This window comes from Neodiprion lecontei, chromosome 4, assembly GCF_021901455.1.
Source record: "Neodiprion lecontei isolate iyNeoLeco1 chromosome 4, iyNeoLeco1.1, whole genome shotgun sequence".
Taxonomy (NCBI): domain Eukaryota; kingdom Metazoa; phylum Arthropoda; class Insecta; order Hymenoptera; family Diprionidae; genus Neodiprion; species Neodiprion lecontei.
The window spans coordinates 5,455,316-5,466,774 of record NC_060263.1 but is presented as its reverse complement, the minus strand read 5'-3'; the positions used below and the strand labels follow the sequence as shown (position 1 = coordinate 5,466,774).

Sequence of the window (11,459 nt, the reverse complement as noted above, 5' to 3'; positions counted from 1 at the left end):
GGTATTATTATTCTTAATTAGGCAAATTAATTAACTTATTAATGACTTAAATCGGCACTTACATCTATTACAGTTACATTATATAAAAGTTTGTACCTTGGTCGGTAGTGAAATGTTTTTTCTATCACATACGGTTTACAGTTTGTACCATTAGATGCTGAAAATAGTTTAATTCGATACTCATTTTGCCTGAATCGTGCAGAGGGTATAAAAAATTGTTATTAAAATTGAACAACAATCAGGGCAGCTTGAAACTTTCGAAATCGATGTTGTCGAGAAATTCTGCAAGGTTTTTTGCGTGTACAGGAGACGAAGGATCACCCTCGATGAATATCGTCACACAATTTTCCTCCTTAGGTTTGAGAAAATTTTCCGAATCAATTTCCTCCCTCTTTTTTACTCCTTTCTTTCCCCTCTCTCCTTTCTTCCTGCCCCCCAGGGCCGGCTGTCCTTCCTCGTGTCGACGATCTCTTTTCGTTATCTTGTATTTTTTCCTCGACACAATCGAAGATTTTCGCGATTCCGGATGATTGTCAGCGCAGTGTTGATAGTAGTCGCCCTTCGTCAGAATTGTGCGACCTGAAAATCAACGAGATACGAGGCTGAACACCGGGGTCAAAATAAACCCAAGGCATCTTCGCCGTAGATTCCGTGTCGAAATACATTGAAATAATCTGATTTCAACCAACGTAAATAACGAAGTGTCGTAATAATTGTTGATTCACCGATGTCGTTAATTATTATTAATAAATCATTATCGTTACGTTATACTTGTCGAGAATATTATCCCTTTTCGGTGATTTTCTCATTTTATTTCAATAATTACAATTTTTTTTCTCTCATGAATATAAATATTCTGTTATTGCAAATTATAAAAAAAAAAATAACGAAAAAACAATTCTCATTTCTTTTCACAATGTTGCACCAAATGCATAAAATCGAGGGTAAAGGTATATAAAAAGCCATAATTTTGTGAAAGCTTTATAATTAACTGTGCCTCGAGAGAGAGAGAGAGACATTTAAATGACGATTTTCAATTTTCTTTTCTCTGTTTACCCTTGGCAGGCAAACATCAAAATCGTATACCTCTCGTGGCAATGAGTGCAAAAAGTACCCAGTGGGTATTAATTTAAAATATCCTAGCTTCTAATAAAGCTAGCCAGATTTTTTTTTTTTTTTTGTTTATATAAATTAAAGTTCAAACAATTTCGCATAAAATGGTTGTATTATGAACGTAATTAAGTTGAAACAAGCAAATAAAAATGAACGTTGAATGGGTTCAATCTTTACAGTCTGCTCCAAGAGTAAAAGATTTTTTTATTGGATGAGGATTTTATCCTCATAGCCTTTCAGGGTTTAAATATTAAATTTTGCCCTGAAATCTTTGAAGAGCTACTTGTTTCACGTTATTTGTCGATAAGTATTTGAATAAAAATTAACGAGAGTCCATCGCGGATAACCAAGTGAAAAAATAGCAAATAAAAACTGAAAATCACATTTTTTCGATCGCTCGGAACGGTAACTGTTTCAAAGATCTGAAATTTTCACGAAATCGTTTCTCTCGTTGTGAATATAAAACAGACCGAGTATTGTTTAAAAATTTGCTGAGGGCCGTTTCAGTATTTTTATTTGGCTATGCACTTTTTTTTTCTCTCTCACCGCAGCACTCAATTTTTCTCTTAGCAGGATCGTGGATTCGTTGATAATGCCTGACGACGTTGAAGGCTCGTTTGCTCTCGAAGCCGCAATTCGAGCAGCATGTGATTTCCGCCTTTCCTTCCACCGTCAACAGTTTCGCACGATCTTTAACCGTGTTTTTTCTTCTTCTTCTGCTGCTTCTTCGCGTTCTTATTTTCCTGCTGCCGTTATTGCTGCCGCTAGAAAGTGATAAATAACAACGTTTAGCGAAATAGTCTTGTAACATATACGGAGAATTCCATGCGAACCCAATCATCGTCTGACCCTCACTGTTTCTGATTTTGTTAATAAAAATTTCTGCAATTCTTCCAAATCTGAAACAGTGTGATGATTTTTTTCAGATTTTATATTCAACTGCTAAACTATTTTTAATCGTTAAGAGTGATTTTGAAAAAAGATCTGTTTCAGAATTCTCAAAAAGTTCTCAGAAACTGTATTTTCTATTCCAAACATTTCAAGACCGGGCTCACAATCGGCCGATTTTTTCCATTTTTATTCGGCACTTTTTATTTTTTTATTTATTTTTTTTCTACCAACTAAAACGATCTGAAAATCGCCGAAAATTTTTCCAAACTTGTATTTCTCACTTAGAACATTTCGAGACCTATTCCATTATCGAGCGATATTTTTTTTTTTTCTTTGGGCACGTTCAACTTTTTTTTTTATCAACTTCACGGTAAAACCGGTCTAGAGATGTTTTAAGCGAAAAATAGAAGCTTTGAAAATTATTCGGTATAATTCGGACCATCTAAACATTGTTTTAGTTGACGAAAAAAATTGAAGGTGATAAAAAAAAAATTGGAAAGCAACATCAAAATGTTTGGAAGTGAAAATACAGTTCTTGAGAGTTAAAAAACATGACCTTCTGCAAAATTACTCTCGATATTTATAAATAATTAATCAGTTGAATAAGAATTTAGGTTACTGTTTCAGAGTTGGGACAATTGCAGAAAATTTTTTGAACAAAATCAAAAATGTTGATGGGTTACATACACGATATTCTTGGCATAATTTTCCAACCCGTTATGATTACAAAGGATCATTATATTTGCTCATCGTAAGGCGTAAATTCGACGTATACGAATATCAAAGGAACAATTTGAAAATTGTTCAAAATTATTAACCTCCTCTTCAATACGCGTGGGCATAATATTCGCGGAAGAAATGTGTTCGTCTTTCCACTTATAAACATAAATAATACAACCGCATGCTCATCCCTGAAACTTTCTCCTGGGAAATGTGGTCCGCCTTCTAAAGTCTGAACTACTTTGTTACAGTGGAAGTTTTATTTTATTTATTCCCTGTTTCTTTTTTTTTTTCAAAAAAAGAAAAAAGTACGGAAAGTAAATATACAGTGGAATGTGTCGATACATTCGAGTTGCTGTAACGTGTGTAATAATGATGGATGTAAAAATTCGAGCGTCAAAATTATAATACTAATTATTTTATCAGTATGACGTATTGCGATGTAACATTTTTAGAGAATGACTCATATATTTACGAAATCACCTTTAATTTGTAAAAAAATTTTATAATGATCACCTGGCTCTCCTAACTCCAAATTTGCAAGTTCCTAAATATTTTCTATACGCACGCAGACGCATAGAGAGATTATTACAGCGTCTGAATTAAATTATTAAACTTGGCGAACGTGAGTAAAAATTTTTGAAAATTATGTCGAACTGTTTTTTCAATTAATGCTGAAACGATTTTCACAAAATAAAATTTCCACCGCTAAGACTATAAATCGACGCGACGGAAAAATCAGAAACTCGAATTATTCAGTCGTTGAATTTGATCGAGCTTCGAAGCATGGCAATAAAGAGAGAGATATAATAGAATTCTAAAGCGAAAAACCAAATTGAAATTTTTACCGATAGAAAACTGAGGATGCAGCTAATATAGACTTTGGAGTAAATATTAATGCCGGTAAATTAGCTTATCTGTTGAATATTTTTTACCACAACTCCGAAGAGTAAATAAAAACTTGTGCAGATATTAAGATTAAGCGAAACTTCATATATACTTGTACACATGTGAGTGTGCATTAAATTATTGTGAGAAAAGTGATAAGAAATTACTGGCGGATTCAGTTCCACCGTGTTTTCAGAGTGTTTTTTTTTTTTTTTTTTTTCACCCAGTGGGTCCTAAAATCAGTGATATTAGAGCGACGTTTCAGGTAATCGCACAAATTTTACTCAATTTTACGCTGTAGTTGTGAAACTTTTCTACTGCGGTTTAAGCAGAATTAGACTCGGAAAATTCACTCTGGTGTCATCAAAATATCACTGATAAGTTTTTTTCAAAAATAATATATTTCCGCATTGTTTGATTTCGGTAGGTTTCAAGTGCGATTTAAGTTTCAAGTATTAATTTAGAATCCAGTGTAATTTCGGTGGAGTAAGAAATCTTTTCGATTTCAGTCTCATTCTCATGGTCGAGTAGAAAATTTTTATCTCGGTGATTTTTCGGTGGGACTTCGCTGTGCTTTTAATGCAACTACGGTGTGAATACGGTGTAAAAAAAATTCTCAACCACACCGTGAGATCTGAGTGTAATCGAAGTGAAATCAAAGTGTAACTTCGGTTCAATTTCAGTGGTACGAAATACGCCAGGGTACAAAAACTGTAAAAATGTATAAAAATGGTAAAATCGGTAAACGAAACAAGGCACGAAATTCGCTCGGCGGCAGATTAGAAAAGTAATAAAAGACTTGTTGAGCATCGGATAAAATTGTTGCGGAGTCGCGTTTAGCGAGATCGGCGCGGCGGTAAAAATCAAAGAGAAAAATATTGTCGGGAAATCAAAGCATGCATCCAGCTCGTCGTTTTTTTCCGGAATCGAACAGAGTCTGACCTCAGAATCGGTTAGTTTCTGGGCACGTGCAATTAAATAATTGCGTAATAATTTTTCATCCTTACTTACCTCTCGCCTCCCTCCTTACCGCACGGAGTACGGCTCATCCTGAGGCTTGCCAATATCGAATTTCTTTTCTCGAGTCTGACCGAGCGCCGGATACGCAGGTTTAAAAATCAACCGACACTTCGCCTCAAACGATCCGATTCTGCCGACAACAAGAGCCGCACTGAAAATAAGCCGGAGATACGCGTAGAGAAGAGAGAGAGAGAGAGAGAGAGAGAGAGAGAGAGAGAGAGAGAGAGAGAGAGACGGAGTGCGACTAGCCGACGACGCGACGTTGGGCGAAAGAATTAAGACGCACTTCGTCCCTCTGTTTACGACATTCGATATATATTTTTCAATATCTCAGGACGCGTTTTTTTTTTTTTGTTTTTCTTCATTTTCTATGCTTGTTTTTTTTTCATCCTTCTATTTATTTTTTATCGTAATTCATAATCAACTTTCGCTTTTCCAGGCCACCTTGTTTGATATAACATAATAGATATGTACTACGTTTTGAAACACCGTTACTTAATTTTGTAAAGAACGAAAAAAAAAAAAAACGATGTTTTTTAATCAACACGGAAGTAATTAGTTCATCTTTTGTTTGCCGTTGCATCTCTCTCTTTCACTGACTTTTTCTGTCTTTATTTGCAATTCGAATCGTCAATCTTTTCCGTTTATCTTTCGATCATTCGAGTATTCTACGCAAATCATTCAACATTGTAGCCATTTTGCTACGCATTTGTTCAGCTATAGGCAATAAACAACCTTTATAAATTGATTAATTAATCAATATCTCTCTCTCTCTCTCTCTCTTCTTTATATTGATTAAAAACAGGTTATTCTTGACCGTGTGATAGATTGATGAAAGAAATGTAAGATAATAAAAAAATTTTTAAATGTAAATAGTTATCAATCCATTTGTTTACTATTCTCTAGGTCTCATTCGTAGAGGTCTATACACAGAATGAATTGCTAACCAATGAATGGTTTTATTACGCGCGTGCGCTAAAATTCGAGCGCACGAGCATTTGTTTTGTTAGGGTGACCAACATTTTTTTAGGTTATACATAAATCGCGGCGACCCGTCGTCTGAATTTATTAATGTTGGTCGCCCTGACAAGACAACTGATCTTGCTCTAGAATCTTAGCGCATGCGCGTTGAACCGTTCGGTTGTTAACAATTCACTCTGTACGGTGTATGAAATGTCATAAATATGTATGAAATTAAATTAATGAAAGGAAAAAAATGATCAGTGTAATAGCGGATTTGAGTGTATAGATATGATATAAATAATATTGTAATTTAAAAAGTTTCAACTGTGAGAATAATTGCATTTATTATTAACAAGCTGAAAAGAAAAATGAGAAAGAAAAATACGGAAAGAGACGAAAGACAATAATCACAAGAATCATTGCTAAGAAGCTACATACTAAACAAACGTTATTAAACGTGTTTAACGGGTAAAATTGAGCAAAATTATACATTACCATATGTATATATATATATAATATATATAATGTTAAATTTGAGAACAGTTGCAAGAAAATATAGCAACAGCGATCGTAGTGAGAAAGAATAGCAACGGATACCAGACTTTCCGGTAACAGGTAGAAAACTAATTTTCATTTTCTACCTAGAACTATATCTATCGATTGTGGTAAAAAATGAAAACAGTTAATGACTGAGCGGTAACCGGAACTAAAAATTCCACTCACGATCAGTGTACATCAACCCACATGTATTGTTTTACTACGGCTAATATTCATTTCCATGGGTGAATAACATTTTCATCACATGGTGTTATTCCTGAATCGTTATTATGCACGTGGTATGTACCCATATGCATATACATGTACGTTCGTAGACGACACATTTCGGCAATTGACGTAACTTGTAAAACTTTTCGTACGTATCTACGTTTTGTCTAGGCGTAAATTTTCATGCGCCGCGTGCGATGTGCATAACCGGCCGTTTAATGAAAAGGCCGGAGGACCGAGGTGACAAAAAGTTTCAACCCTCGTACAAGTCGGAGGGTAATTTGCGGGACGCGTTTCTACGTTCGTTTCGAACTCGTCCGTGTTTCGCAACCCTTCAAGATTTTTTTTTTGTTTTTATCTCTAATAAGGTCGGACCCCGAACTCACCCCGTATGAATTGTTATTATTATTATTATTATTTTTGTTGTTTTTTTTTCTTTCTTTCATTCTTCTTCAACCCCTTATTTTATATTCAGCAAACGTGAATTAGCGGTGAATTATTGTTATACTTACTTTACGCTTCGTGCTCACTCGACTATATAAACTTCTAGCCCCCCGATTATCTTTTCCCCTAATTTCTTTTCACACCGATTACGTTTTATCTTATAAACACGATATTTATTTTAGCTTTGATGATAATTTTTTTCTTTTTTTTTTTTTTTTTGCTCCGACCGCTACAAGATTCGCGTGTCATTTTTTCGATATTGAAAAATACCGTCAGTCTTTAGACTCATTTACGGACATTCATTTAAATCACTTTCAGAAAATTTCTTGTACGGGGGTTACGTATCATTTCATGTCCGTTGTAGAAATTCCACGATTTTTGAGACACCGACGAATTTTCAAAACGAATTATCGATTATCAAGTATAACGAAAATAATTTAACTCTTTGTTGTAATGATTGTAATAAATTCATTGAACGGAATTACAAAAATTCTGTGACATGAATTGGAGGAAAACGAATGGCTTGGAAATTATCGATATTATACGACGTTAACGAAATATGTTAAAATCTATCTTTAAAATTTTCAACACGTGGTTTGTATTTGTTTATTTCTTTCTTTTTTTTTCTTTGAATCTCAAACAAGTAACAAACGACCAACAATTTGAAAAATCAAATGAAAAGAAAATGCGAGTGAATTTTGGATTTGCAACGGTGATTTGATAATATCCTGGAATCAGGTAAAATGTTTGAAAAATCAAACAATTAAGTCGTCACAGTCTTTCTTCGAAATTTCAAGGCGAAATTTATAATCGGTAGTACGAGAAAACGGAATAAAATAAAGTAAACGTGCAATACAAAAATGTACAGCACGAGTTGTACTAATTGCAACTGAATTTTATTATCCGCAGTTAATTATTTCATTTATCATTTTAGCAACAGTATAGCAGAGTTTTAATTATCTCGCGTAAATTATTTCGATCTCGATAAGTTGATAAAGTAAAAAGGTGGTTTTAATCTGGGCAGCCGACGTCCTACGTCCTCCATATTACACGTTCACGTACGTGTTACACGTGCTCGCATTTACCCTGCGCATACATACGTAGATATTATACGCATACCTTGTAACGAGGAAAGGGGATTATAATTTTTTTGTTTCACATAATTTTACGAGCTCCGGTTGCACACGAACGTTTTAATTAAAAATTCTCTTTGACTGTGGTCAAGAAAAAAAGTTTGGAATTTTTTTTTTTTTTTTGCCATTGCGGTTACCTTGCGAGTCTCACCCTCGCACACATGTTTTAAAACCTTGAAATTAGCGGCCGAGACGTGCGGAGGCAAAGAACAGTTACAACCAGCTGCTAGAGACGATTCCATCCTTTCAATTTTTCATTACCTCCTAGATAATTTATAGATATGACGCTAAAAGTGGGTGCACTTTTAATTTTTTGTATTCGTTTGTTAACCTTCGGGTGCAGTAAGTACGACTAAAGTAGGTACGTTGAAGTTTTCCTTATTTTGGAATTTTTCCCAAAATTTGACCGGGATTTTTTGTACAGAATAGAATGGATGGAATAGATTAGATATAATAGATGGAATGAATAAAAATCTCCTCAAACGATATGCTTAGGTCTTTATTTGAACCCTAAAGCCTCTCGCAAGGTCTCCGAAGTGTGACATTTAAATTTATATACATTTTTACTCAACTCTCAGTGTTGATACATGCACTGAGAGAAATTTTCAGTTCCGGTTACCGCTCGGTCCTTAAATATTTTCATTTTTTACCACAATCGAAAAATATAGTTCTAGGTAAAAAATGAAAATTAGTTTTCAAGCTGTTACCGGAAAGTCTGGTATCCGTTGCTATTCTTTCACATTACGATCACTGTTACTATTGTTGTAATGTTACGAAGCGGAAAATTAAGAGAGGAAAAGGATTTATTTTGTGACGAAGCTCTCCTTTTAAAGTCTCCAGATAGATTGTTTTTTACAATAATGAAGGTTGACGCAGCAACCTTATTCTTTTGGAAGACATAAGAGGTTTATAAACGTCTTTTACCTATGATGACAACTAGATCATTAAAAAGGAGACAAAACGGGTGATTTCACCCTTTGTAATACTATATTTAAAAAAAAAAAACTCCGAGTTGATTTTCTAGAGTCGAAAATTCGCATACTTACGGGCCGTGAAAGTCGAAGAAAAGGAGAAACATGCTGTTTTTTGGCTCCACGATTGAAAATGTCCATACTAAATGAAAAAACTTGAACTAAAATGAAACAAGGTGTGCGATAGATGTTGTTTACAATATAAACCAGATTCGTCAAAGGAGTGGAGTTTTAACTCATTTATTTATTTTTATCCCCCTTTTAAACATTAATATTCTTTTTAATTGTTGATAAAACTTTGTTTGTCACAATTAGGATATCGCTGGCGATGTAATAGCACTATTTGCAAAATAAATTGTTTTTCTTCTTCATTTTCCCTCAAAGTTCGATTATAATTTTGTATCAACGTTATACTGCATATTTCCGCTTTTCTTCGACTTTCACGGCTCGTAATTATACGAATTTGGAGTTTAAAAAATCAACTACAGGGTCTTTCTTCAAAAAATTCAATGCCCTGCAAGAATATGCTTGGAATTTTTTTTTTTATTTATCAACACGGTCCAACAGTTACAGCATTTTTAATGTAAAAAAAAATTCTCCCGTCTTGTTCAAATGGGAAATTTCAAACGGCCAGTGACAACTTTTAAAATTGAGCTAAAAATTTTTCCAAACGGGAGAATGTTTTTCTCAATAAATAGCTCCTTTTAAGACCACAAATTCGATAGGTTAGTTCTTTCGGCTCACACCCTGATTCACAATGTATCATACCTATGTATGCACACATTTTGCCACTGCCCTAGAATGGGTAAAAGGGCGGGAGAGAGGGAGGGAGGGAGGAAGAGAGGGAGGGAGATATATCCGTGCAACTATCTCCGCGCATAGATCAACGCCATGATGTGTTTGTAGGGTCGGAGACGTAAATGCGCACAAATACATGCACATGGTGCACGAAGTAAGCTGCGGGTATACCTGTACATGGGATTGCGAAATATAGGCACGAGTACATCACTCTCCCCCCCCCCCCCCCCCCCTCTCTCTCTCTCTCTCTCTATTTCGCTCTCCGCATTCTCTCCAGCGAATCCCTTCCTTTTGCCGGCTAGGAGTTAATGTCATGCATTTCAAGTACCAGCTTCATCGTCGCCGTATGGCTAGAGATTAATCTTGTTATATAAAACCAGGACCCTGCTGTTATAATTATTGTTGCTAATTTTATCGAGTGCAGTATGTTATACCTATGTGATATGGGATTTTAGTCAGTTTTGTACAAGATAGTATAACTCTTTTTTTCATCACTTGGACAAGATGAAACAAATTCTTACACAGTTTCTCACGATATTTTGTCACCGCGTTAAATACGAGAGATTGTTTTCATTTTCGTTCTACGTAGATAAGTGAAAGACATAAGAATTATAATTGAATATTCTTAAATATAACTAATGGTAGAAAAAAAAACAAAACAAACAAAAACAATTTTCCAACTTTATAAAATATTTCTTTGCGGGTACACCGAGTAAAAAAAAAATATTTTCTTGCGATCAGTTTCGGTTTTTCTTTTTTTTTTTCTTTTTTTTCGTTTTTATCATTTGTTCTTCAGGTAACCAAAGATTTTGTGGTATCAACTAGTTACTATATACGTGTATATACATATATATATATATATATATATATTTTTCTTATTTCGATGAGATGATCGCAAGAGAAAATTTGATTAATTTGTTGCAAAAAAATATCTGCCCGGTTCAAAAGTTTCTTTTTCGGAGAAACGTTAAATCATTAAATTTTTTACCCTCGCCAAATTTTCATCGCACGAACGTTTTGCCAAGCATTTTATTATATCTCATGGGTGTGCCGAGAAAAAGAAAAAAAAAAATACTTGAAGATGAACAGCAGATTTATCGAGATGAATATGAAAGATGAACCTGGCTCATATTTTATAGCTACAAGATATGAATCGAGTTGGTTTCATCCCAGATAATTATCTCAGAAGAAATTGTTCTGATAAAACTTGCAATACTGATTTTAGTTACAAGCTCGGTTGATAAAACCTCAATGAATCTTGTAACAATCCACCCTTTCACTGCGTAATACTTGCTCAAATTTCGTCAACTTTCGACAATCCACGCTCCGTAACTTTATCGCAGTTTAAAGATATCGACATCAAAGAAGAAATCTTTTACAGGTGTTATTTTTCGAAACCCTTTAACCGATTTCCCCACTCATTTCCCAATTTCCACGAGACGTCGTTTGCAAGACTTTGAATCAGTCTGGTACAAAAAAAAAAAGAAACAAAAAGAGAAAAAAAAAAACACGGCGTAGAAAGTGTATACAGAATAAATGTATAAACGTAAATTTTACCGAGAAAAAAATTCCCATCAGAACGTTTGAAAATCGTTACGGTAGATTGATATCTATTTTTTATCTACCGTATAAATGCATACATATATATTAAATTTATTTATATATATATATATGTGTGTGTATGTATACACGCAATCTTGACGCAAGTTTCATTTTCCGAGGATTCGGTGTGAATCCGCTCATTAAAAGTTGC

General features: G+C 34.4%; 1 protein-coding gene across 1 annotated transcript; it reads right to left on the bottom strand.

Annotated features, from left to right (window-relative positions):
• Nucleotides 1–4,757, bottom strand: LOC124293913. Its single transcript, XM_046736861.1, has 3 exons — nt 4,624–4,757; nt 1,660–1,877; nt 1–579 (listed from the first exon to the last, which is right to left on the bottom strand). The coding sequence occupies exons 1-3, from the start codon at nt 4,659–4,661 to the stop codon at nt 239–241; spliced, it is 597 nt and encodes a 198-aa protein (XP_046592817.1). The 5' UTR covers nt 4,662–4,757; the 3' UTR covers nt 1–238.
• Nucleotides 4,758–11,459: the final 6,702 nt, after the last annotated feature.

Coding starts and splice junctions, on each gene's coding strand:
- LOC124293913 (XM_046736861.1), bottom strand. CDS start 4,661: ATGAGCCGTACTCCGTGCGGTAAGGAGGGAGGCGAGAG. Junction 1,878..4,623: donor GGTAAGGAGGGAGGCGAGAG/GTAAGTAAGGAT, acceptor ATCACTTTCTAG/CGGCAGCAATAACGGCAGCA. Junction 580..1,659: donor GAGAAAAATTGAGTGCTGCG/GTGAGAGAGAAA, acceptor GTTGATTTTCAG/GTCGCACAATTCTGACGAAG.